The sequence below is a fragment of the Hippocampus bargibanti genome, linkage group LG12 (assembly GCF_051943395.1).
Source record: "Hippocampus bargibanti isolate YZ-2025 linkage group LG12, ASM5194339v1, whole genome shotgun sequence".
NCBI classification, from domain to species: domain Eukaryota; kingdom Metazoa; phylum Chordata; class Actinopteri; order Syngnathiformes; family Syngnathidae; genus Hippocampus; species Hippocampus bargibanti.
The window spans coordinates 6,410,201-6,436,608 of NC_142745.1; the positions used below are offsets into that span (position 1 = coordinate 6,410,201).

General features: G+C 41.1%; 1 protein-coding gene across 1 annotated transcript in view; it reads left to right on the forward strand.

Annotated features, from left to right (window-relative positions):
- Positions 1-5,104: 5,104 nt before the first annotated feature.
- col7a1 (collagen, type VII, alpha 1) overlaps positions 5,105-26,408 on the forward strand; it is a 61,511-nt gene continuing 40,207 nt past the window's right edge. The window contains exons 1-40 of the mRNA XM_089010686.1: positions 5,105-5,368; positions 9,959-10,034; positions 10,122-10,302; positions 10,380-10,536; positions 10,609-10,702; positions 10,774-10,932; positions 11,736-11,893; positions 12,114-12,243; positions 13,607-13,726; positions 14,502-14,657; positions 15,976-16,095; positions 16,168-16,317; positions 17,003-17,119; positions 17,812-17,958; positions 18,061-18,186; positions 18,270-18,416; positions 18,538-18,660; positions 18,807-19,076; positions 19,148-19,291; positions 19,411-19,542; positions 19,653-19,799; positions 19,879-20,004; positions 20,085-20,234; positions 20,710-20,846; positions 20,954-21,080; positions 21,172-21,315; positions 21,430-21,599; positions 21,678-21,719; positions 21,887-21,913; positions 21,994-22,038; positions 22,153-22,272; positions 22,341-22,412; positions 22,498-22,533; positions 22,610-22,663; positions 22,764-22,835; positions 22,980-23,093; positions 24,250-24,276; positions 24,374-24,427; positions 24,536-24,607; positions 26,259-26,318. Of these exons, the coding sequence (XP_088866812.1) occupies positions 9,968-10,034; positions 10,122-10,302; positions 10,380-10,536; positions 10,609-10,702; positions 10,774-10,932; positions 11,736-11,893; positions 12,114-12,243; positions 13,607-13,726; positions 14,502-14,657; positions 15,976-16,095; positions 16,168-16,317; positions 17,003-17,119; positions 17,812-17,958; positions 18,061-18,186; positions 18,270-18,416; positions 18,538-18,660; positions 18,807-19,076; positions 19,148-19,291; positions 19,411-19,542; positions 19,653-19,799; positions 19,879-20,004; positions 20,085-20,234; positions 20,710-20,846; positions 20,954-21,080; positions 21,172-21,315; positions 21,430-21,599; positions 21,678-21,719; positions 21,887-21,913; positions 21,994-22,038; positions 22,153-22,272; positions 22,341-22,412; positions 22,498-22,533; positions 22,610-22,663; positions 22,764-22,835; positions 22,980-23,093; positions 24,250-24,276; positions 24,374-24,427; positions 24,536-24,607; positions 26,259-26,318 (4,494 nt within the window). The 5' untranslated portion in view covers positions 5,105-5,368; positions 9,959-9,967. The remainder of the gene's footprint in view (positions 5,369-9,958; positions 10,035-10,121; positions 10,303-10,379; positions 10,537-10,608; positions 10,703-10,773; positions 10,933-11,735; positions 11,894-12,113; positions 12,244-13,606; positions 13,727-14,501; positions 14,658-15,975; positions 16,096-16,167; positions 16,318-17,002; positions 17,120-17,811; positions 17,959-18,060; positions 18,187-18,269; positions 18,417-18,537; positions 18,661-18,806; positions 19,077-19,147; positions 19,292-19,410; positions 19,543-19,652; positions 19,800-19,878; positions 20,005-20,084; positions 20,235-20,709; positions 20,847-20,953; positions 21,081-21,171; positions 21,316-21,429; positions 21,600-21,677; positions 21,720-21,886; positions 21,914-21,993; positions 22,039-22,152; positions 22,273-22,340; positions 22,413-22,497; positions 22,534-22,609; positions 22,664-22,763; positions 22,836-22,979; positions 23,094-24,249; positions 24,277-24,373; positions 24,428-24,535; positions 24,608-26,258; positions 26,319-26,408) is intronic.

Below are 26,408 nucleotides of genomic sequence, written 5' to 3' on the forward strand. Positions count from 1 at the left end.
TCGTTTGTTGTCTCAGTTAAGCTAATAGGAGACACGTGAAACGATGAAAGGATTAGTTCAATGACTAAATCCTCAGTCATTTGTCTGAGACTTCACAAGATGACGAATCAGTCTCCGCTACCCCGCAGTCTCCATGCATTGACAAAACCTTTGTTCAATTGACGTTTTAGAACTGCTTTTAAATCAGAATCAGAATCAGAATCATCTTTATTGCCAAGTATATAGAACACACAAGGAATTTGTTTCCGGTAGAACACGCTGCACTAGTATCGTTGTCAAAAAAACTGCTAAGTGGCACTATACACTTCCATTTTGGCTACTGTTGAAAGAGTTCAAAGAGTTAATGGCTTGGGGGAAGAAGCTGTTTAAATGTCTGCTGGATTTGGTGCGAATGGATCGGTAGCGCCTGCCTGAGGGGAGTAGCTGGGAAAGGTGGTGGGCAGGGTGCGGAAGGTCCAGTAGGATTTTCCGCGCCCTAGTTTGGATTCTTGCAGTGTGCAAGTCCTCGAGAGTGGGTAGGGCTGTGCCAATGATTTTTTTCTGCCGTCCTAACTGTCCGTTGAAGTCGGATTTTGTCCATTTTTCTTTTTCAAGGTGGAACTGTCTTCAAAAGTTGTCTGTTTCAGGCGAAGGAATAGCCCATCTAGCCAATTCTGATGAGGGCCGTCCACCATGTTTTTATTTGAACACATTTACCAGTGAAGTGGCACTAAAAAGGAAATATAAAGTTTACACATACGCTGAAAAAAAAATATTATTATTTTGGTTGTATTTGATGTTTTTCTCACATTTCACTCATTGTACTTATGTATTTTTTGTTTGTTTGTTTTTGTGCCGTCTAAACAATGTCCTTTGAACGTGTCAAAATAATCCACATGTTCATACAGACCTGCAAATACTGTGATAGAGAAAATGTGTCACACATAGTAACTTAACTCATTTCAGTAGATTGTGAGGATATTTTAACTAATTCACTGCAAGACGATGGGCTAAAATGTGTCCACTCCAGTACCAGTTTTGTTGTTGTTGTCATTTTCACTCAAATTCCTGGACCTACAGAATATTGAGTTTTAGGACAACATAAACATTCAAAGCAGTGTAAAAAACATAGACTCTCTTCTTTCATCAGAAAAAAAGAGTTAATTCCTAAGTTATATGGGTCTGGAGTAAAATGAGTTGCAGGTCACGGCTGTACAAAAGGAAAATGCTGCCCCCTCGTAGAAGGGAAAAACATTGCCAGAGGTCTGACCAGCACTTTCATGGCACTCCCAGCAAGAACAAAACAAAACCCGAACAAATACAGGAATGTCGCTCCACGTCATATTTTCAATTCCCGAATAAATTCGGGAATGGCAGTGAATGAGTTAAAGAGTTTGGTGATATCCTTATATGACAAGCGACTGGAAGCTAGCGTGCCTTTGTAACCCAAGCATGGAAATGGTGAGTGTGTATATAATGTTGTGCATTATAATTGGTAATTACAAATGTAGTTTTTTTTCCCAGGCCTCCAACTCGACTGAAATTGCTAACTATGAGTAAAACGATATTTTGTGGCCACAAATTAGTATTTTGTGCGAATCTTTAAGATGTTTTGTTTCTGCTAATAGTGCATTTTTTTTCCTCCCAAAGCTTTGTAAATGTCCGAAAAATGCAATTGTAAAATCTGTAAAAAGAGCAAGGTGCCTCTGACTATCAGTCATTGGGCTTTTTGCAACTCATTCAGCATATGAAAGCCTTAAAGGACAACCGACATCACTTTTTTGTTTCCAAACATCAGAAAAACATTTTATAGCATCTGAAATACCCAAAACACGCAGTATGATATTTTTATTCAAATGCAAAACACCAATAACCATGACTTAAAGTGTCCAAAATCTGCCAAAAAATTGAGCTGCGAATTGGGCATTTTCAGAAAGTCCCGCCCCCAGTTCGTGACATCACGCCAAGACGTCTTGCATTGCTGGACAATCGAAACAATGGCTTCAGATTATTCGGAGAATATGCTTTCTTGTTACACATCCAGTTATGAATATGATTGAAATAGTTCTGAAGAGGAAAGCATACATTTTTGCAATCGATTAAATAATTTATTCCGTGCCGTTTTGAGGCAACATTGGGGGGAAATGGATCACCAAAAAAGAGGCAGAAAATGGCGTCCAAGTTCCTGTGAGGAATTAATCAGCCCGTTTCCACAGGCTGATAAATTCCTTCCATGGAGCTTGGTCGCCCTCTTCTGGCGGCTTTTTGGTCCAACATGAGGTTTTCAGACCAAACAAGTACAGCAAAATACATTGACGTGATGGAAGGACTGCTACAATGTGTCTTTTTATCGGTCAGGGGCGTTCCTTCAGTGACGTCACGTACGGACTCGTCACCAACTCAAAAACAAGACTTCCTGAATATTCAGTGTGAGTCTTAAAACGTAAAATATAGCTATATGCGGTGGAATCTTTGTAAAATACGCTCAGTAGAAGTCATTTGAAGGCATTTTACAAATTATGGACATAACTTGTCCGGAGACGTCGGTTGTCCGTTAAGAGGCAGTGATGGGAGTCGCGTAAAGGTAACTTAGCTCAGATGGCCACGATTCCAGTGCAAGCGTAGCCACACTAATGTGTAATATTCTTCTACAGCTTCAATCAATGTTGACCATAATATACAAACACACCCTGTCATTGTAAAATATTTTATTCCTATTTATTTTGTCTTTGATCACTGTTGATCACTTTACCAGCAGTGTTATTAGTGAGGAAAAGAACGTTCATCCCCGACGTGGTGAATCATCACAGACGCATAGAGCCGTACAACATCAGTGTTCAGACACGCTAGCTCTAGCGCACTGTTTTTAGAAGCTTCGTATTAATGTCAGATGCTGCTTTCTCATTGTTTCCTCTTGCAGGTCTCAGTGCAGACACACACTTTAAACAAGTTCAAGTGCGGCAATAAATCATCATTTATGTACGTATCGTCTTACAACCTTTGTGTGGAATTCCGTTGCTGTCGAGGTATATATTTGTATTATCAAGCTGGCATGTTCAGACAGCAATTTGGGATGAATGAATGAGAACATGAAGTTTGACATGATCGAATAGCTTGTTAACATAATGCAAGAGTGTCTACATTGGAAAGGTACCAGATGTGGATATTTTTTTATCATGGGAACACACCTGATCCTTTTCCAAAGTCAAAGGTGCGCCAAATGTGATTTACTATGAAAAGAAGCAACACAAAAATCCACAAAAATGCGAACAGAGGAGGGAAACCTTTGTAATATACCTTTACTGTATTGTACATTTATTCAAATGACACACAAACGGATGGGCCAGAAATGTAAAAATATATATATATATATATATCAATTGTAATTGATATAAAACTTGTGACTTAAAGAAACGTAAGAATTACAGTCATTAAACTGTTTTACTATGAACGTGTGGATTCTTGATAATCTCATAAAATTGCAATATTATTTGCTATTGTTGCTAGCTTCGGAGCGGTCCAACCTTAATGATGTCCGTTTATTCTTGTAAAGTCCATCTTAAAAATGGCTTTATCATTATATTTGCAACAAAATCAATTTCTTGTCCTTCTTCCGCCATTCTGGGTTGACTAAACTGCTCTTAAATCGACACGAAAATATATTTGTTTATGCAGCTCGCTACATATACAGTGTGCTAGCTCTGTGAAGGCATTCCGGTAGATTTCTGATCGTGGTAACAAATGATGGCTGAAATGTGATTGGTTAAATGCTTAAATATGAAAACACATTTGGAAGCAGCACAACAGGGGAAAAGCAATGACAATTTGCGATTATTTAATAAGAATTCATCGAAGATTGACAAAATATAATTCTCATTAGTCTCTGATTCCAGATATTTTTTAGCCCAGCACAGAAGGCCTTGCAGGCCTTGATGGCCCACCACTGCTTTCTACCCAGCTACTATCACAGAGGAAGCCACCTGCTTGCCTGCTGTTCTTCAAGACAGACGGTACTTTAAAAAGACAATAGAAGGCCTCTCCAGCTGCACAAAAGGAGAACTTGTGTGAAAACACCATCGCAAGGGCAGGAACATCTAAGGTCACCTCTCATTTTTTCATTTTTTTTAAAGCAGAACATGATTTAAACAACATCATAAGCTCGGCCTCAAAATAACAAAGTTGTCGGTTTGTACTTAATGACCAAAGAAAATCCCCTCCCACAATAATGTGCTATCAAGTGGAAAAGAGAATGACTGTTCACAGGAAACACACCAGACAGTGATGCATAGCTTCACCGTAATGAGCACACGATCTTCCTTCTATCCAACAAACTAATAGAATCCTCTGAAGATGCTAAACTCCGGTTTGAAGATGGAATGTTGTGTGCAAAGTGAAGATGGAAGTAGATCCTCCCACGTCCTTTACTATTCCGATACAGACTCATAAAGACTCGTCTGGAGAACATGAGGGCTGCAACATGGCTTTTATAAGAACGCCATCCACATCTGCCACGCACTGATTTCTTCAGGCCCTTCTCTGTCTGCCTATATAGCTGTTTACTCCCTTGGAGGATTATAACCGCGTAGTTTTATTGAATCTGTTTGAAAGGTGCTGATTTGTGTTGATGATCGCTTGGTACGCTGTCATTTGTGGTGCCAATTTTGAATTATAGCTCGTGAGAAGGTGAGCGCTAGAGATTCCGAGTTCTTGCCAATTTGGAGACGAAAGTTCTGATTAAAACATTGTCAAATCAGTGCGCTAAAATTCATAGTTCAGAGTGATCTTGTTCTATTGATTGAAATGTGAGGGACCAAATGTTCCCCAGGTACTCTACATGGATGGTAAACGTTTGCACCAATTTTCAAAAATGTACAACCAGAACATCTTGAGATTCCACCCTATTAAAAAATCTTCATAACCCAAAAGCAATTTAATGACCGTTATCTACATTGCATGACAGTAAGCGGCTTGAACCGATTCTAATGCAGATAGTCATCTTGTTCCAGTTTCATCTATTCCAGATCTCCTGCACGTGGGGCAGGGAGGGACAAGCGAAGGAGGCTGACTCGAGATATAGGAGGAAAAAAAAAACAGTTGTCCCCTTTAGGCATCCGAACAAGTCTGAACTGTTCTTCTGCCGCCCCTGATGTTGCTGCTTGTGTTGAGGCCACACCAGGCAAAGCTGTCCCAGTAACAGAAAAAAAAAGTTAGCAGTTTTGACACTCTCCTGTAGGGATGCAGGACGCCAACTGTTGAGCTCCAAACGTGTTGGGTGATACCTTCTGACGCGCTGCAGAAACAGAATTGGGGAGCGTTGACTGGATATGCTACAGGTGGAGACGCACAGAGCAGCAAGCTGTCACCCGGTTTCCGGAGCAAAGAACCTCAGGTGAGATTGGATTATGTTCTTTCCGACCATATTGATCTGAGAAGATATACCACATGATTAATGAACTGTTTAGGATATGATTTCGAGTTCTTGTTTTTGCACACTGTTGATCTTCATGTAGAACAATTTGAAACGCTGCCAACTCCTTAATGTTTTCGCGGACGTCTACATTTCTGAAAAATCAAACAAAACATATTTGTGGCTTCACAATGTGCTTAAGATTTCACGTCACGGGGTTGAAACTTTAGCAAGCCCCATTACATTGTTCGAGTTGCGCTGGAAAATGAGGAATGTCCAAATGTAACACAGCTGAAGTCATTTAGTGCAAGAGAAGTTGGTCCTTTGCACACGATGGTGCAGACCAGGGAAAATTAATATTATGCCTCTGCTTCCTACCGCCGCTTTTGTGCTTTTGTGTGTTCGCCATCTGACAGCATTCATGTCTTTCTTGTGGCCTGGCACATACTAGACAAAGAAATTTCTTCCCTCCCCCCCCTCTCCGCACATGTCTGGTGTGTCTAAACAATGCGTCTCATAGACTTTAAGTACAGTGATGACACTTAATCCTCCTTCCTGTCTCACCTTTACTCATCTTTTTTCCTCCACATTTTTTTTTAATTCTCTACGTTGCCGTGGGCGTACTCGATGTTGGGATGTGGAGGCCTCTAAACTCATCGCAAATGTGTTATTGATGAAGGCATTTGATATAGTTAAGAGCTGCTGGGATTATTTAGCACTTTGGTGGACATACATGAAAGCATTTGAATGGATGCGTGGGTGTTTATATTCATTCCTTTTTCGTGCTTGAGAAGGAAACACATTTAACGTTGTTTCAGTCCATCTGGCTTTTTAAATCATGTTGTGCAACAGTTGTGGTAATGGGAGACGATAGACAAGCAGATTTGGGGTTACAGAGGATGTTTTAGTTGGATTAGGAATTGACTAATTTATGTTGGATGTGATCTCTTCATTAGGGTGTTGTGTTGAATATGTAGTATAAATGTTCTTTACATGAGAATTGATTGTGTACATGCACAGAAAGTTCACCATACAGTACATTCAGCAAAAATATTCCACTGTGTTGATTTTCCTTGAAAATTGTTGACTTCTCCCCCCTGAGAGTGAAGAAAAAGATGTTGGACTTGTGCGGGAGAGTTTTGACACTAAATGTCTCCAAAGTATGTTGTGATGAAAATGTAAAAAAAAAATAAACAAAAAAAAAACATACTCAAATTGTATTTTAGGGCCCAAAACGGTAATTTATGATAAATGGTAAAGCGACAAAACTGCAACAAAGCAAGCAAATTGTTTTTACGTACATCTTCAAGTTGAGGCTCCATAAAAGTGACAACTGTTCTTCCTTTGTTATGAAATACAGGAAATCTTAAAATATGTCATTGAACTGCTCAATTTACAATTTTATTGCAGTTTCCTGCCTTGTTTTTTTTTTCATTTCACGGTTTTACCCACCATTTTTTGCAATCTACAGTCACATACCTGTCAAAATAGCTAATAGTTGCCCTTAGAAATTATGACAATTCCCGTATATCAATTTGGATCGTTCGTACAACAGCTTGCTTAGGCAACATAGGATTAGTAATGCTGATTAGGTGATACCAGAGCAAATCAGGCCAGTCGTTAGTCAGGACAATAGGAGCAATCAGTGGAGCCGCAGGGAGTCGTCCTCTGCTCCCCCCAACCTGAGAGCAGGGACCTATCATAGCGGAGTCCGGCAACGCCATGTCTGGACAGTAGGGATACATATTGGCCGAAGCTACCAGTAAGACTTTAGTTCGCTGAAGAACCATCTTGGAAAAGAAGCGGAACGTCCTTCACCTTCAAAGAAGTACAGATGAAGGCTGAGGAAACCTTTTCATCGATGGACCACTCCTGTACGACTGAGAGCTTACACAGACGTCCCGTATAAAAGTTGTAGTACACCGTACATTATTTGAAATGATTAAAAAAAACGCTAACGCAAGCAGAAATGCAGACCGCTTGTGCGCATTATGCTGACCGTATGCATCGATTTAAAAAAAAATAATACAGTAAATATACAATTGAGGATTAATTTTGCTTGTTTGCCGTGACTATAGTAGCGATTGGCGGCGGCATTGTCGTTGGCTACCAGCAGTTGAGACGGATTGGATTTGAGCCAAAATGGTCTTTGTAAAATCAATCCACATAAAAAAAATGTTTTTCCTCTATAAAAGTTGTAGTGCGCCGTACATTATTTGAAATGATTAAAAAAAAAACATATAAAATATAGGTATGAATACAGGAAGTTGACAGGTATCCAATCAAAACAGCAAAACTCATAGACAAAAATGAGTGATCTCAAAATTATTTCATGGAATCAATTGAGGATCCTAGCACTTAGCACAAAATAAAACGTTTATGCTGCTCAAACCACACAAGAAGACTTTCATCCCACCAAGGGATTGTTATGATATGCTGTGATGTATAATCCAAAGCTCTATTCTTTTGATGGCATGTTGTTGGCTGAGTGACAGCATCTCCCACCGTTTGCACGCAATATCTGAAGGGGGAATTGCCATTTCTGGGTTCCGTCATGGTTCCGACTTGCCCCTAAATCACTACTTTGTGATGCTGTTGGAGTTAAGCTTCTGGAAATGGCTTGCGGGTTGGGCTTCCTCCAAAAACGTTGCCATAAGACCTCATTTCTTTGTCTGTTATCTTATATTGAGGTGGGAGTTTATAATCAAGGCTTTTAACTCATTTGCTGCCAGGCATGTGAAAACATTTTTCCACTCCAGTGCCAGGGTTTTTGTCATTTTCACTCAATTTGCAGGACGCACAGAATTTTGAGTTTTGGTATGACATAAACATGAAAAGCAGTGTAAGAAACCTTAGACTCTCTTCTTTCATCAGAAAAAAAAAGGTAATTCCTAAGTTATATGGGTCTGGAGTTATATGAGCGGGCGGCTGTACAAAAAGGCAAATGCTGCCCACTCATGGGAGGTTAAAAAAATTGCCAGAGGTCTGACCAGTGCTTGATCAGCACACATCCTCAAGAAAAAAAAACCCAGAATAATTTGGTAGTGAATGAGTGAAACTCATTTGAAATGTTCCATTGTCAGATGAGTTTGGTCAACCTTTGAAAGAATCCAAGTGTGGAATATATTGAGGAATATAAATATGTTGTCATGAAAAAAAGGCATCTGGGGAAGGGGGGGGGGGGGGTGACAGGAGCAAGAACAAAAGAAGATGAAATTGTTCAGGTGTATTCTTTCAACATCTCCCGCTCCCTTGTTTGGTATAATTACATCTGATCTGCCCTTCCTGTTCTCAACTGTTTGATACTCGTGGAAGATGCATGATGTTCAACAAAGATTGCTCACTCGATCATTGACGTCACTTTAAAATACAAGTGGCCTTTTATGATGAAGTCTTCCACCTTCACCCTGCGGTGCTCTGTATAAAATTCCGGCTTGATGCCAACACAATGTAGATGGAAATAAACACTGTTATACTCTGTTCTCCCTGTGATGAGAGAGGACAACGTGGGAAACCTTTTTTTCAACATTCTTTTTGTCATTAAAGCTGTCAGGATGAATGAAGTATAGTTTTCTTTCATGAGGACCGGTTCTGACAGAGGCCCTCTGACACTCTGATGTGGGTCAGGCGGCCCCCGCAATGAAAATGACCAAGTTCCAAATGATGAATAGCTTGTTTTTTTTCCCTGCATTCTTTGTTGTTACAAAATCACTCACTGCGGTTTTTCTACGCATAGTTTCTGTATGGATTGCGTTTTGATTATTATTACTGTAGCTGTCATATACTGTTGAGATGAGTGAAAATTCTGGAATTGGACCAACATCTGTGAGCTGTTTGTATAAAACAATCGTTTTTCTCTTGCATATGATTTTGCTGATCTGGTGCATATATAAAGGCAACACACGATCCAAAATGTTTGAAATACTGCACAACCAAGGTTGGTACAGTATATACTGGCGCACTGGAGTATAAGGCGCACCCCCACTGAATGGTATATTTTCAAACGTTTTCCAGATGTAAGAGGCACCGCAGTATAAGGCGCACACCCACTGAATGGTGTATTTTCAATCTTTTTCCATATATAAGGCGCACTGGAGTATAAGGCCCACCTTCAATGAATTTAAAAAGTTTTCCAAATATAATATATATATAAGTTTCCAAATATAAGGCACAAAAGTGTTCCAAATATAAGGCACACCACATAAGGCGCTTCAGTAGATGTTGGGGTTACGCACCACTTCTTCTAGAGGGGGAAATGGAGTCAATAGTTGCGAGACCTGTTGTGGCACAATATTAATTCACATATAAGGCGCACCTGCGTATCAGGCACAGGGCAATCTTTTAAAGAAAATAAAGGCTTTTGGGTGTGCCTTATATACTGGAAAATACGGTAAGTTGTAATATCGGCGATATACATCGAGAGATTTTTCCATTGTGCCTTAGAAAAATCAATTCATTGCGACCAAATCTGTGTGTGGCTGTACTTAAACTGTTGCGAGAGTTGCGATACCATGTTATCAACATTTCAACATGCAATTTGTAACATAATGCTTCCTGTATGTCCCGCCCCAGGTTGTAAAGATGAGCCGCTGGATTTTCACCGCGGCGCTGCTGCTGATGTTTTTCATGACCCACGCTGAAGCTCAGGGTGACAATTTGCGATTTGAATGAACTATAAAATCTCTCAAATTGGGTATCTGAATGTTTTTATGTTTTTGCATTGTCTATTTTACAGGCCGATGTGATAATGTGCAAGCGGCAGACATTGTTTTTTTGGTGGATGGATCTTCCAGTATCGGCAAAGCTAACTTCCTGCAGGTGAAGGGCTTTATAGCCGGAATCATCAAACCCTTCGCAGGCTCTGTCAGCGAGACAGGAATTCGCTTTGGGGCTGTACAGTACAGTGACACCTCCAGGTAACGGATGATGACACTGAAGTTGACTTCTTTACTGCAAATCAGTCAAGTTTGAATGGATTCTTCTGTAAATCCAGGGTTGAGTTCACCTTGACAACATATCAAAATGGAACGGAGCTCATCAAGGCTGTGCAGAATATGAACTACAAGGGTGGAAATACGCGCAGTGGTGCTGGTCTCAAGTTTGTCGCTGATAATTTCTTCAACCCCACATATAGCCGAAATGTCCCGAAGGTATGGGAGGCGACTAGGTCACTCATTTGAATGATCTTTTCTGATTTTCTAATGCTCCTTTTCAATTGTCAGATCACCATCTTGATCACAGATGGAAAGTCCCAGGACAGCGTGCAGGAAGCAGCGCAGAAGCTGCGCAGTCAGGGAGTTGACATCTTTGCAGTTGGTGGGCATCGTAGGTGCAGTTTGCTCGCCGTTAAAGATCAGCTCTGATTCCTTCCGCCTTTTATTTTCCAGGCATTAAGAGCGCCGATAGTGAGGAATTGTCGGAGATTTCCTCCAAGCCAAGCAGTGATTTCATCTCCTTTGTCAGCGACTTCAAACTGCTAGGCACTCTTCTTCCAGTCGTGAGCCCTCGGGTGTGCTCCAAAGTGGGCGGCGTCTATGCGAGCGATGGTATGTAACAAAAACAAACTTATTGGTGGAAAAACTGGTGAGACACGGCATACTATATATGCAAAGCAAAGGCAAACAGATGAAGCTAGTGAATGGGTCATTTCATGTACCGTATTTTCCGATGTATAAGGCGCACCGGAGTATAAGGTGCACCCTCAATGAACGGTGTATTTTCAAATGTTTTCCATATATAAGGCGCACCAGACTATAAGGCGCATCTTCACCGAATGAAAAAAAGGTTTCCAAATATAATATATAAATATGTAAGAGTTTTCCGAATATAAGGCACACCACATTATAAGGCGCAGTGGTAGAGGCTGGGTTTACACACCATTTCTACAGGAGGAAATAGAGTCGGTGGCTGCTGACAATAGTTGCGAGACCTGTTGTGGCTCAATATTACTTCACATACAAGGCGCACCTTTGTATAAGGCGCAGGATCATCTTTTGAAGAAAATTAGGACTTTTGGGTGCGCTTTATACACCGGATGATACGGTAACCTCGTGTCTTCACAATTTCTGATCCATTTCCTATCCCAAAAGTGCCCGATGGAGTTAAATATGGGCACTTCATTTTTCCTCAACAAACTAATCTAATGGATGCCTTCATCCTTATGTGCACTGAGTTGCAGTCCTGTTGAAATTCAAAAGGTCTTTGCCAAATTGTCTAAAAGGCGGAGTCAAGTGAAGGAGGGATCTTACATCAGTGCCTCTCAATACTTTCATCCACATTGCGAATGACAGCCAAGTGTGTTTGTTGTCCATATCCGCTCCAAGTAAAACAACTTCTCTTCTCTTCTTAGAAGCATATTCCAGTCCGGCCAACATTCAGTTCACAGGGGTGACGTCTGATTCTCTCAGATTCCGCTGGAATTCAGCAGGTGGGCCCTTGAGGGGCTATGTGGTCCAGTATGTACCCCTCTCTGGCCAGGGTCAACCTATCACAGCGGAACTGCGGCAGGTCAGTGCAGATCGTTTGAGATAGATGGAGTATTTATTGTGGGCAGGTGGCTGGTTATTGCTTTGCTATGACTGAGATTGAAGACGCTAATTATAGCTTAAGTCAATTGTGCTCGATTGGTAACTCAGGCTAAGTATCAACATGCCTTGTGGTGATTATACAGATCTTGTTGATGTTTTCAAACCGAAATCCCCTTTGCTCCTTGTGTCTCTTCCTTCAGGAGACACTGTCTGCTAGTCAGAGAAGCTTTACTGCGCGACCTCTAAGGTCAGGAACTGACTACCTTGTGAGTGTCATTGCTCAATACCCCAACAGTGTTGGAGAATCGGTTTCCGCTAATCAACAAACTAGTAAGTACTAGTCGGCTCTCGCAGATGATCGAAATGTCTTGAAAAAATGGAGGACATGAAGTATATGTGTTGGTATCACTCGACGTCTATGAGTACTGTATTATGAAAAAACACACACACACAGCAAGTTGGACATTTAACGCTCTACTAATGTGACAAAAAAACAGTGGCGGGCCATGGGTTTCATGGCTAGGCCTTTAGCTGTGCTACGTCTGAATCGCTCCACAGCTGCGAGTGTGGTGTGATTTACTACATAATCCACTAGAGGGTGCCGATAGCAAAGGAAATAACTTGTGACCTGAAGAAACTTAAGAAATACTGTCATTAAATGGTTCTAATTTTTACTATGAACGTGTGGATTCATGATAACATCATAAAATTGCAATATTATTTGCTAACTTCGAGCTGTCCAACCTTAATGAAAAGTCCGTCTTGAAAATGGCTTTAACACTATATCTTCAACCGAATCCATTTCTTCTCCTTCAGCCATTGTGGGTTGACAAAACAGATATTAAATTAACACAATAAGATATTCACTTATGCATCTCACTACAGATACAGTGTGCTAGCTCTGGCCAGTATGCTCTTATCACTAGCGGCTAGTGATACTAGGATTGGCTAATGACTCGCCAATCATGTGACGGGCCAATCATAGTTTGCAAAAACTCTGACGTTTTCAGCGCCTTCCAGCAGGCCTTGGGTTGGTAACTCAAAATCCAATTGGTTAAAGCAACAGTCTCATTGACATTTATTTATACGCTCCAGGGCCTGCAGAACTGATTGTGAAGGCGTCCAGATTTCTGACCTTGGTAACAAAGGATGGCTGACATATGATTGGTTAAATGCTTAAATACAAAACAAATCTGGAAACGGCTCGACGGGGGAAATGTAATGAAAGGAAGCTGAAAGACAATTTGGAATTATTTAATAAGAATTCATGGACAAATATAATTATTATTATATTTATATTAAATATAAACATTAGTGTGTGATTCAGATATTTTTAGGCCAGCAGAGAAGGCCTGCAGGCCCTGATGGTCCACCACTGCCCAAAATAATTTTCTACTTGTCAATTTTAGTCTTACATAATCACTATTGTCTATGCATATTATAGATATGATTTTCATATTACAATGTTGGATGAGACGTCTGTGTGTAGTGTTTTTTTACTCTGCATTCCCAATGACTTGTGACCTGAAGAAATTTAAGAAATACTGTCATTAAATGGTTCTAATTTTTACTATGAACGTGTGGATTCATGATAACATCATAAAAGTTTTGGAGGAAGAAATATATAGTTTTTACTTTTCTACACAAGTCATCAGATATTCTTATACTCTAAACGAATGTCTATTCTATGTAGGGTCCTTGCCTGGGATCTCAGGTCTTCGTATGATCCAAGCGGGGTTTGTCAGTCTGTCGTTTGGTTGGGATCCGCCTTCATCTCCTGTCCAGGGCTACCAACTTACCTATGGACCACGAGGTCGGACACTCACCTCTGTATTTTTCTATTTTCTTAATACATCATATTACAAGTAATGAACTGCAGTAGCTCGGCTTTGATTTAATTGCCCGTCAAGTGGTGCCAATATTGATTATATGGATTTCTCAAAGGCCCGCCAAAGGAGAATTAAAAAAAAACTGAAACAACCTGAGAATGTACTGTAGTCAAAGCCGAGGAAAAACATCAGTTCACTTAACAATTTGCTCCCTTGAGGCATTAGCTGTCAGGTACACATTTCCTGCCAAAACATTACCCAAAATTTCAGGCAGATTTGTATCACTCTTTAGCCTGAATATACAGTATAAATGAAGTGTTACTCTTGCGAATTGTTTGAAATTCCTGGCTGTGTCATACTTCATAACGGTGTCAATATCTGAGGCGTGGCCCCCAAAGGCTGATATAAAGCGTTTCTTAAACTGAGCCTGTGGCTGGAGTGCCAGTATCACGTGGAGAGGCGCTACTCATATATCCCTGCTGCTTTTTCTGTGAGTCAGTTATCGAGGATGGTATTTACCTCTACAGATGACGATTTGGCATGACTTCAGAGACTGATTGTAATCTTCAGACCACCATCACATGAGGGACATGTTTGTGATGAGATTTGCACGTTCTGAAGTAGTCTTTGCGATCAAAAATGTTTTCTATGTGACCTTACAGAGTACAGTACTGTATATTCAACAACACACGGTATGTGTGGATGTAATTAGCTCTCACTTGTTTATTTATTTGCCTTGGTTCTAATCTGGACAAGTAGGTCAGCCATCTGGTCAGCAATTGGTGGAGTCTTTGTCTGCGGACTCCACATCTGTCAAGCTGGAGTCACTTCAACCCGACACGGAGTACGTTATTAGCCTCTACCCGCTATTTCCCCGGAACTCTGCGTCACCAGCTACCCTCACTGCTCGCACTTGTGAGTAGCCTCCATGACCAAATATTGACAAGGGATTATTAAATACACCCACACAAGGGATTCATCAAAACATTGTCAGATATGCTGAATTTACCATATTTTCCACATTGTAAGGCGCACCTAAAAGCCTTCAAATTTTTCAAAACCTGACCATGCTCTTTATAATCCGGTGCGTGTTGTAAGTGGAAAAAGTTTTAAAATATGTCATTCGTTGAAGGTGCACCTGATAATGTTATGCATCTTATATATGGAAAACGTAAAAAACATTGTCATTCATTGAAGGTGTGCCTTAAAATGCTGGGCGCCTTATAGTCCGGAAAATGTGCTACTAGGATAGTCATATCTCGTTGGGTTAATGGTGCAGTCGAACTGACTCTGTGAGGTTGTTTCCCGCATTTACTTTTCATTATCATACAACACCGGATACATACTTACTGTTAATTACATGTTTTACCGTTTAACACACATTAAATGTTTAGATTTACATCCTCTTACTGTATTTGTGCTGCTGGGGTATTCTTTTCGAGTAGACTTGGAGCTATGAAAGCTTTACGGAGATCTTGAAAGTAAAATCAATGTCAATGAATGATATATTTTAAAACTTTTTACATATAAGATTCACCGCATTATAAGGCGCACCCACAATGCAAGACATATTTCAAACGTTTTTCCATATTCAGTATAAGGTGCACCGGATTGTAAGGCGCACCTTCAATGAATGACATATTTAAAAACCTTTTCCATATATATACAGTAAAGTCTCGTTATATCGATATTCAAGGGAGTCCGAAAAAATATCGATATAACCGGGACTATCGATATATCCGACCCTGTTTGCATGTAATTTTCTCTGTGCGTGCATAGAAATAGTATCGATATAACCGGGACTATCGATATATCCGATATCGATATCACGAGACTTTACTGTATGATGCACCGCATTATAATGTGCACACGCAACGAATGACATATCTCAAACGTTTTTCCATATATAAGGCGTACCGGATTCAATGAATGAATTATGTAAAAACTTTTTCCATATATAAAACGTACCAACAACAAATGACATATTTAAAACATTTTTTCCAGATATAAGGTGCAATGGATTATAAGGCGCATGGTCAGCTTTTATAAAAAAAATGAAGGCTTTTAGTCGCGCCTTATAATGCGGAATATACAGTAAATCACTATAAACATGTCTGTGTGAGAAATTACTTTCAAGGGTAATACATACTTCACATGGACTACTTGTTTATTTTCTTGCTTGTATACAGTGAGTGTCTGTGTGTGTTTGTTTTCCTTTGATTGTACATGTCAGTGCGCCTGGAGGCAGTGCAGCAGTTATCAGTGGAGACAGAATCAGAGAGCAGCGTTCGTGTGCTGTGGAGAAGCGTCAGCGGTGCGGTTGGCTACCGTCTGGCATGGGGAGTCGTCACAGGTCAGGACAGCAGCCGGCGCGTCAATAGTGAAATGCTACAACTTTTACTTGAACTTTCCTCATTTGCAACAGGTCTAGATATTGAAACTGCTGAGATTGCTGGAGACAGCGAGACATATACTATATCTTCACTCCAGCCAGATACAGAGTACATCCTCACTGTGATTCCACTCTATCAAGGCAATGTTGAGGGACTCAGGGAAACAGCCAGATTCACAATTGGTAAGTTGAAGTACTTTGAACCTCACCGCCAAATTGGTAAGGCTTACGTGTTGTCTTGCAACCTGTTACGCATTCATTCTGTTTCGGAAAATGTTCTACATCTGTGGTCATTACGCATGCACACCATCTGCTTCTGGTGACCAATCAATGTCCATACAGCTCCCTTTGAAAAAAACATTCTGAAGGCTGAGTCACTGACTGTTCTAGAGATGTGAATTGTGAATACAGTAAAGTCTCGTTATATCGATATTCAAGGGAGTCCGAAAAAATATCGATATAACCGGGACTATCGATATATCCGATATATATCCACTTGATGTTGTAAATAATTTTTGAATGAGACGCAGTGGCCCGATTGTAATCTTTCACTTGAGCCACAAAAGGGCGCTGCCTTTATTTTTAACAGATCACTCTGATTTTTTTTTTCTTTGACACTCAAAGATATAGCACATTTTCTCCCACTTTGATGCATGTCATTTGAGCTGAATACATTCTACCGGGCTGTGTCTGCAGTTTTAAAAATCCAGAGAGCTGTTTCGGTACTGAAGTAAAAAATAAATAAAGTAGAGCTGTCAGCTAAATATTATTGATCGCAATTAACAACCATGGTGGAATAATTACCAATTAATAATGTCCGCAATGTGCCACTGCACATCATCAACTCAATAACTACTGTTTTCCTCAGACCGCCAGTTGCAACAAGTCCTCAATGCAGCAATCACCAGTCCCTCCTCCATTCGACTCACATGGAGAATCATTCCATCGTCTCAAGGCTACCGCCTGGAGTGGCTAGCGGGACAAGGTGATTTGTCAAATGCGACCAAGCACTTGAATGGGTTATCAGTAAATCATTCATTATAAAATCACCTGATATTTTATTTGGTACATATTCTAATCCAAGTGTGTGTGTGTGTACATTTGAAGTGACAGATTATAATTTAATCAAATGTAGTGTGTATAACCTAGTGCCCTCTTGTGGTGAGCCAGTAGAATGCAACGACCTGCGATCGTAGCGCGTGTAATAAAAGTGCCTCAAATCGTTTGCGTGGCAAGACGACCACCATGATCTGTGTGTTGCTTTGGGCAAGTGGGTTCGGTAAAAGTTCTGGGTAGGGTTGAGTTTCTTTATTCGGACTGCCGTCGGAGGGAGAAAGCAATTGACGTATGCCTCCCGTACTTCTGTGGCGCATGCTTTGTTTGGTCAGGCATCGCTAGTCGAACAAGCAAATACGATTTGCTCATATATTTACAATCAGCAACAAGCAAAATGTTATTTAAAACGACTGCTACTATCCGTTAAGTGACAGAGTAAGTGTATGGCGTTTGTTCCATATGCTGTGAACATCACTTTGAGGAACTATGTTCGCTAAATTTATGTCATTCAAGTATCCTTGTGACAGTAGTCCATATGCAATACAATTAGCCATTATTTGACCTACACCTGCATTAAATTAAATAGTGTTGGAAATATTTATAAAGTTGATTTGTCAACAGGTGGCAGTCCCCAGACCTTGTCTTTACCAAGGAGCACCAGCAAATATGAGCTGACTGGACTTCGGCCCAACACAGAATACCTCATCACATTGTACACACTGTTTGAGGGTCGTGAGGAGGCCACGCCCGTCACTAGCACATTTCGAGGTTGGTGAAGATCATGTAGCCACTTGCCAGAGATAACTTGTGGGTTATATTCCATAAATGAGTTTTTTTTAAATTAATGTGGATATAAATGGGCAATTACAGAAGTCCAGCCAGTAGGGAGGGTGTCCAACCTGCGGGTGTTGGAGTCTTTGGGCAGTAAGGTCCGACTTGGCTGGACTGGCGTACCTCGGGCCACACAGTACCGCATCATTATACGAAGTCCTGAAGGTACACCGATTTATCTTGTGAATTTAAAAAAAAGTTGCTTCGTGTATGGATGATCCATTTAATGATATCCTGTTTCATGCTAGTGGGATTACAAAATATTCAGATAGTCCCCGGGAACCAGACGACTTTTGACCTCCTAGACCTGATTCTGGGCGTGTCCTATGATGTCAGCGTAACACCGCTAGTGGGAGACAATGAAGGCGAGCCAGCCAGTGTCTTTGTCAGACCAGGTGTGTCACATTGCCACACATTCTTGTCCCTTCAGGACACCTTTATTTACCTTCCCTTTTCATCTAGGGAACAAAAAAATAATAACTTAGTGCTTTCCAAACCTTTTCTATTTCATTTCAGAGCAAGATATTGGCAGAGTGTCAAATCTAAGAGTGGCGCAAGCAAACAGCCGGAGAATTCGAATAGCTTGGACAGGGGTCAATGGAGCAACAGGTTACAGGATTACATGGAGACAAGGCAATAGTAAGTCAATGTACACTGCCTAGCAATTGCCAAATGTGGATTGCGTTCATTCACTTCTGCCACCTAAAATGTATTTACATTGCTAACAACAGGGATGGACTGTATCACAATATCATAACAATAACATCATTCATTTTATTTTTCAGGTGGAGAGCAATCTCGTGACGTGGGGCCGGAAAACTCAGGTTTTATGATCGAAGGCCTGCAACCCGACGAGGCGTTGGTGTTTGGCGTGGCGGCTATCATCAACGACCGCGTCGGAGAGGCGGTGACGCTATCCTCTCGGACCAACCCGCACAGTGGGGTGGTTTATGGCCTTCGCGTCGTCGACGTCACACCTCAAAAGATACGAGTAGAATGGTTACCGACCTTAAGGGCAACTGGTTATAAGATCAGATGGCGTAATGATGTGGATGGTAAGCGAAAAGGAAACGCGTAACACTCCAAATAAATGACTAATGTGTTTCTTGGTTGTGATTTGACGCAGGAGTGGAAACTACTCGAAATGTGGCGGCCGACGTCTCTTCCTTCACCATTGACGGACTCCAGTCAGATACTATTTATAACGTGTTTGTATCTGCACTGAGTGGCTCTCGAGAGGGAAGTCCTGGCTCCCTCAATATCAGAACAGGTACTGAACTGACTTTAAATACAGTTTACAATATGTTGCTCTAAAAATGACAGGAACGTTATGCATATGAATAAGAGTTTGACAAATATTTGAATTACACTTACTATGTGGCACCCCAGAACCATATCAGTCCTCTGGCGGAACAGTGACGTCACTCCAAGTCCAGGAGAACCCAGGAGAGGTTGTTAGATTATCTTGGGTTGGCGTCCGAGGAGCAACATCTTATCGGGTGTCATGGAAAAGAACAGATGGTTGGTCTTCTACTTAGTTCACTGTCCTTTTTTTCTTTTTTTAATACATCAAAGGTTTGTGACTATTATTTAAGTGTCCAATAACTTACCTGTTCACCGTTTGGTCATAGGTGGCGAGGAGACAAGTCAGTTAGTGGGTGGAGATGTGACCGTCGTGGATCTCGACCGACTGGATCCTGGAGCCCAGTATGTGGTGAAGGTCATGGCTTTATTTCAGAACCGTGAAGGGGCACCGGTGTCTGTAAGAGTCACTACACGTAAGTTCGGGTGTAACTGTCATATATAAGTTTTGTGTTGTTCCTTACATTTTCTAATGTGCTGAATTTCTGCACAAAGCTGGTGCTAGTTCCCTGCCGGGCACACTTTTAAGAGTCGCAGAGGTAACACAGGATTCTCTGCGGCTGAGTTGGCAACCGTTACCAGGTGTCCAAGGGTATGTTCTGCGATGGAAAAAAGAGAATGGTAAATGTTTTTGGCATCACTATTCAGTCTAGTTACAGATCACTTTTTCAGTCCACTGATTGTTGCTTAACATTTCTTAGACCGGGACCCAGGCTTATCCGTCACACTGCCTGATTCATCGAGTTCATATCAGGTGACTGGACTTCGGCTGGGCCATCAGTACCGCTTCAGCATACAACCCACTTTTGAAAGTGGACTTGGAAGCGAGAGTTTTGCCAATGAACGCACGGGTAAGGCTTAAACATGTTATTTTTTAAATGTAGTGTACTCATAAAAAATGCAATGAGATTGAATGAAAGAGCAGTGTGTGTGTATATATATATATATATATATATATATATGTGTGTGTGTGTGTGTATATATGTGTGTGTGTGTATGTGTGTGTGTGTGTGTGTGTGTGTGTGTGTGTGTATATAAATATTTATGTGTGTGTGTGTGTATATATATTTATGTGTGTGTGTATATATAAATATTTATGTGTGTGTATATATACTGTGTATATATTTGTCTTCCCTTTGTGAGTGACACAATAACAATAGCAGAAGAACCGATCTTGACACAATTCTATCTGTTTGCTGGTGAACTGAGACGTGACATTTCTGTCAGGCGATTACACACAACATCTGACATCTTGCCTTCAAAATAATAATAGCCTCCACCCCTTCAGAATTAAGAGAAATTATATGAAAGCGTCTGTGTCCACAGTGTGTCTCGGCGGACGTCTGGATGTGGTCTTCCTCGTGCCAGCGTCTACTGATCGGATTAACCTTGTCGCACCTCTGCGCGCTCTTCTCACAAGTGCAGTGGGTTCATTCAACACTATTGGAGTGCGTGACTCACAGGTACAAAACCAAATTAAAAACTCTTGCGTTAAACAGGTTGGGTGTTTCTTTTGCTGTCTTGATTTTCTCATGGGAACATCTCATGTTTTGTTTTCTGCTCACGTCAGGTGGGCGCTGTTATCTATGGTTATAGACCCAAAATCTGGTTCCAACTCAATCGTCACAGCAGTTCAAACACATTGCTCCAAGAAATTCAGTCGACACCTTTTGGTGAAAGTCCTGGAAACAACATTGGTCAGTTTTGGGGGGAAAAATACAATGAAAATCCTAATGAATATTTTTAATGTGTTGTCGCTTAATTTAGATGTCGTATTTTGCTTCACAGGCCAGGCAATGAGTTTCGCCGCACAATATCTTCTCACCACCTCTGCTGGAAGAAGGCCAGGGGTCCCCGGGGTTGTCGTCATCATTTCTGACAAAAAATCTGTGGACAGCTTAACGCTTGCAGCTTCCGACCTCCGAAGGACAGGTGAGATATCTTACATCTCAAAAAAGTCATGGTTGAGGCAAAAAAAATACATTTCGAAGGTGATCTGACGTAATGTTTGGGTTGCACCTGTTGGGGTGTGGGGGGGTTCTCCAGGTGTTACTGTGTTGGCAGTCGGAGTAGATCAGGCAGATACAGAGGAACTGCGGCGGGCAGTGACACAAAGCCGCACTCAGAACGTTCTGTATGTGCGCGATGCCTCCCAGATGGACGCGATACACGCTGATCTGGCGGACTTGCTCTGTGGTATTGCCAGAATATCAACGGTGGGGGTTGCTCTCCATTCCGCTAAGTTGTGTATATTTCCTTTTACCTTTTCTTTATCATGGTGCTTGTGTGTTTAGGAAAGGCCAGGTCCAGAGCAATGTACTGGTCAGTGTCCGCGGGTGAGTCCTATTCAATTTGACATTTTATGACATCATTTGTCATTAGAATCAGAAGGTCGGATTACTTTGATTAATCACTGAGAAAAAAGGGCATCTTAGGACTTTCAGACACACCCTTTGGTCCTTCTTTTTGCTCCCCATGACTAAACTACTCTTATTTTATACAGGGAGAGAAAGGAGATCGTGGCGAGAGGGTGAAGTGCAAGTTTTTCCTTCTTCTGCATCTTGTACTTTTGTTTTTCTTCTCTTGATGGATCATTTGTATATTTTTCAGGGTGAGAGAGGAAGAGACGGCGTCGATGGCCGCAAAGGAGAACCTGTAAGTCCTTCATGTTACCCCCGCCCCCAGAGGCTGCGTAAACCAAAACACTTTGCATTACAAACACCGCAAAGTATGATGATGCAAAAAATATGAACTTAAATCATATTTTAGGGCCGCGACGGTTTTCCCGGAAGAGATGGTCCAAGGGGTCCTGAAGGGCGTCAAGGTGCACCAGGGCCTTCCATTCCTATTGAACCCTCAGCGGGGTCAAAAGGGGATAGAGGGGAGAGAGTGAGTCAAAATCAAACGGAATCAATATCATGCCTGTATGTGGTGATCTAAACAACAAATGTTCATAGGGGTTCCCCGGTATTGATGGAAATCCAGGTTTACCAGGACGGCCAGGTTCCCCCGGCAACACAGGACTTCCTGTAAGCAGCGAAACCAGAATTATAATTCTATTAATTGAGCACATGATGTACTCACAAAGCAATAATGAGTTTACATGTTGTGTAGGGCTCACAGGGTCTACCTGGTGTCAGAGGAAGCCAAGTATGTCGTCCTAAACTGAAAATTCGTTGTCATACCACAAAACATGATTCCAATATTGTATTTTCTGTCCCTTTAGGGTGAACCCGGTGTGGCAGGAGCACAAGGGCCAAAGGGAGAGAGAGGTGAAAGGGTGAGCTGACCTATGATGTCTTCTAATGATGTACACATGATTATGCACGCGAGAGTATGAGGTGAGAATGGGTTTTTGCTAACATTATAAATATTTCAAGGGGGAGCCGGGATCCACATCGGGAGGTGGCTTTCCAGGGAGGAAGGGAGAACCAGGAATCTCTGGAATACCTGTAAGAAGAATCCACACAAATTATGGAATGGTTCAGGGTCAAAACTAGCCAAACTTTAAATTATCCTTAAATCAGAATTATTATTTAATTTGGTAAAGTTCTAAAAGAATATAGAGCTAAGAAATATTAATACTGTCATTTCAGGGGACCCCTGGTCGGACAGGTAATGACGGTGTAAAAGGTAGCACGGGAATACCTGGAATACCAGGGCAAGATGGTCGCCCGGGGATACCAGGAACGCCAGGACTCTCCATTAAGGTAGCGACACCATCATTCTTTCTTTCTGTTCACTATTCACAGTTATAAAATGCATACATTGTTTTTGTGAATTTTGTATATACTATACTAGCTGTGAAATACACTAACAGAATCTATTGAGACCAAGAAAAATATTCATACATCAATTGTGTTGTTACTAATTAAATTAACCTGATGAGATTAATCATTTTTCTGACTAATCATTGCCTGAGAGTATAAAAGACAGCAACAGACTTGAATGTACAACAAACACGTGACATCTTAGCATCCATTTACAAATAAATTGGGTGTTGTTATTGTACAATAGCACACGTGGTGGTAGCATTGAGCCATAATATGGTTTAGTGGCACCGCTGATAATTGAGGTTATGTTATCTGAGCCCCAGAAGTCATTATATCTATTGAGAGATATTTTTTTCTCCATTTACTGTATGTACATTATCTAAGCATTCAATAACCACAAATCGTACACAAGGCATTCAAATGAGTTATAATTCTTTTAAAACTTTTTATTTGGAGTGTGTCTATTGTACCTCTGTCAAGGATGACGCCTCATGCAGATGTCCAAAACGTTTATTATGGATCACAGTGAAAACTAAGACGTTTAAAACAACAATCGACATTAGTATAATATGTTCGACAAGACATACAGTAAATAAGCAAATTAATAACGTACCATGTGCACCTTGTAAACCGAAAGTAGACAAACTTTAATGATGTTGTAGACTTGATCGTTCTCTCTCTCGCAATTTCTCTCATTCTGTTTCTGGCACATCAAAACATGTGACACGGAACTGGAAATGATCATGACAAAATATTATCAATAAAGTATTGAGGTGGATTTTAAGGAAAACATGAATATGACGGTTCACATAGAAACATTAAACACCTATACAAAACAACAAGCCCAAATAAATTCTACTTTTGTTGTCATGGCAACCAATGACAATATTGCCGCCAGTTACACGGAGTATGGAATAAGGAGAACTATGTTGATGGTTTTGCGTTGGACTTGACAACGTTTTATCTGGTGTTATCGCTTCTGTTTGGACTATTGGTGTATAAGTTATGCAAATGAACCATAACCGTTATGAGAGCAAGTTTATTCTGGAAACAATGTTCAACTTTTTTTTCTCCCTCGCCCCCCACTCTGCAGGGAGACAAGGGCAGTCCCGGAGAGAGGGTGAGTCACTCCACTGCTATCTTGTCTTCTGCTTGCAGAAATATCCTGAGGAACCTGCATTCACAATGACTCTCAACTCTTATCTCTGTGCTACTAGGGACCTCCAGGATTCGGAAGCGGGGTACCCATCGCTGGCGAGAAAGGCTCCCCGGTAAGCATGGATAACCAACGTGCTGACGCACTTTGTTGGCAAATGAATTTTGTGTGCATGTGGCAGTTCGTACTTCATGTTCATTAATTAGTTTTTTTTTATCATCAGGGTTCTCCGGGATCTCCAGGAGTGCAAGGTCCTAGAGGACTGACCGGATCACAGGGAGCCAAAGGAGACAAGGCAGGTTGATTTGCCATATAAGTCATTGAAGTGCAGGCGGAAAAAAATGCATTTGAATATGAAGATGTCATAATTGTTTTGGGCCTGGTGCTGGAATAGATGCTTTCTATTGTGGGGTACACTGTGAAATTCCATACTTGGAAAAAGTAAGTTGTGTGAAAATGCGGTAACTCATTCACTGCCATTCACAAATTAGTTTGGGAATTGAAAATATGACGGAAAGCGCCATTCCCAAATCTGATTTTTTTTCTTGCTTGGGTGCCGATAAAGGGCTGCCCAGACCTCTGATATGTTTTCCCTGACACAAGGGGGGAGCGTTTCCCTTTTTTCAATGTTAGCGCTTTGTTGAAGCAGCAGTTGCTTCAGTGCTATATTTTGTATGGAATGAATGTCTAAGGCTTATATAAGTATGTTTAAAGTGTATATAAATTTGTTTAAGGCTTGTATAAGTAACCTGTATTGGTTTGTACTAAAAAAATAAACATTTAACAAAATATATGCTCTATAAATATATACACATGTACAACTGGAGAGAATACTACATAGGCTACTACAAAAAATGTTTGTATGTACCGTTGTTCGTAACTCGATGTTCATAAGTAGGGGAGCATCTGTATAAACCAATATGTATGTATTGCATTGTATTTGGGTCAGCCGCCCTCATTTCAAGATCATAACTCCAGACCCATATAAATTAGAAATTAACTCTTTTTTTTTCATTGCATTAAATGTTTATGTAGTGCTAAAACGCGATATTCTGTGGGTCCTGGAATTCGAGTGACAATGACAAAAACCGCGGCCCGGTAGTCGAGTGGTTAGCACACCGGCTTCACAGTGCAGAGGTCGCCGGTTCGCGTCCCTGTGTGGAGTTTGCATGTTCTCCCCGGACCCGCATGGGTTTTCTCCGGGTCCTCCGGTTTCCTCCCACACTCCAAAAACATGCATGGCAGGCAGATTGACCACTCCAAATTGTCCCTAGGTGTGAGTGTGAGAGTGACTGTTGTACGTCTTTGTGTGCCCTGCGATTGGCTGGCAACCAATTCAGGGTGTCCCCCGCCTCGTGCCCGAAGACAGCTGAGATAGGCTCCAGCAACCCCCGCGACCCTAATGAGGAATAAGCGGTACGGAAAATGAGATGAGATGAGAGATGACAAAAACCCTGGCACTGTGATTGGACACATTTTTGCACGTCTGGCAGTGAATGAGTTAAATGGACGTCACTGAATCCTTTGCACGTTCATGTTTTGATTATCCCTTTATGTCCGAAAGTCATTCATATTAATGTCCAGTACTACTAAATGAAGTTTACCCAACAAACAAAAAAGGAACGTAGCAATTGCACTCTTGATACTACTGCACTTCAATTTAAAATTTTCTTTGACAGCTTTGAAGTTGATAAGAGTGTCTGGTGATTACAGCAATCAGTGATAATTTGACTCTACACTTATATTAATAATAACAATAATAATATTGTTAAAATAAAATATTGAAGTGTATTTTGGATTTTTTAATTTTTTTTTCCCAATGTATTGAATCATTTCTGTCTCTCTCTCGCTCTCTCTCCATGCACCTCCTTGTGACACCTTGATTTTTAAAAAGTTCATCTTTCCTTCTTCCGTTAAATATGTGTTCCCTTGTTCTTATTTTACAGGGTGACAGTGCAGTTAGCGAGCCCGGACTACCAGGCAGGCAGGGCGATCCTGGTGACAGGGTGGGTCAGCCGAGCACACAACAAACTCAGTATTGGTGTTTTGTGGATGGATCTCGGTTTTAACAGTTTCAGAGGAAGAAGACCGGGTCC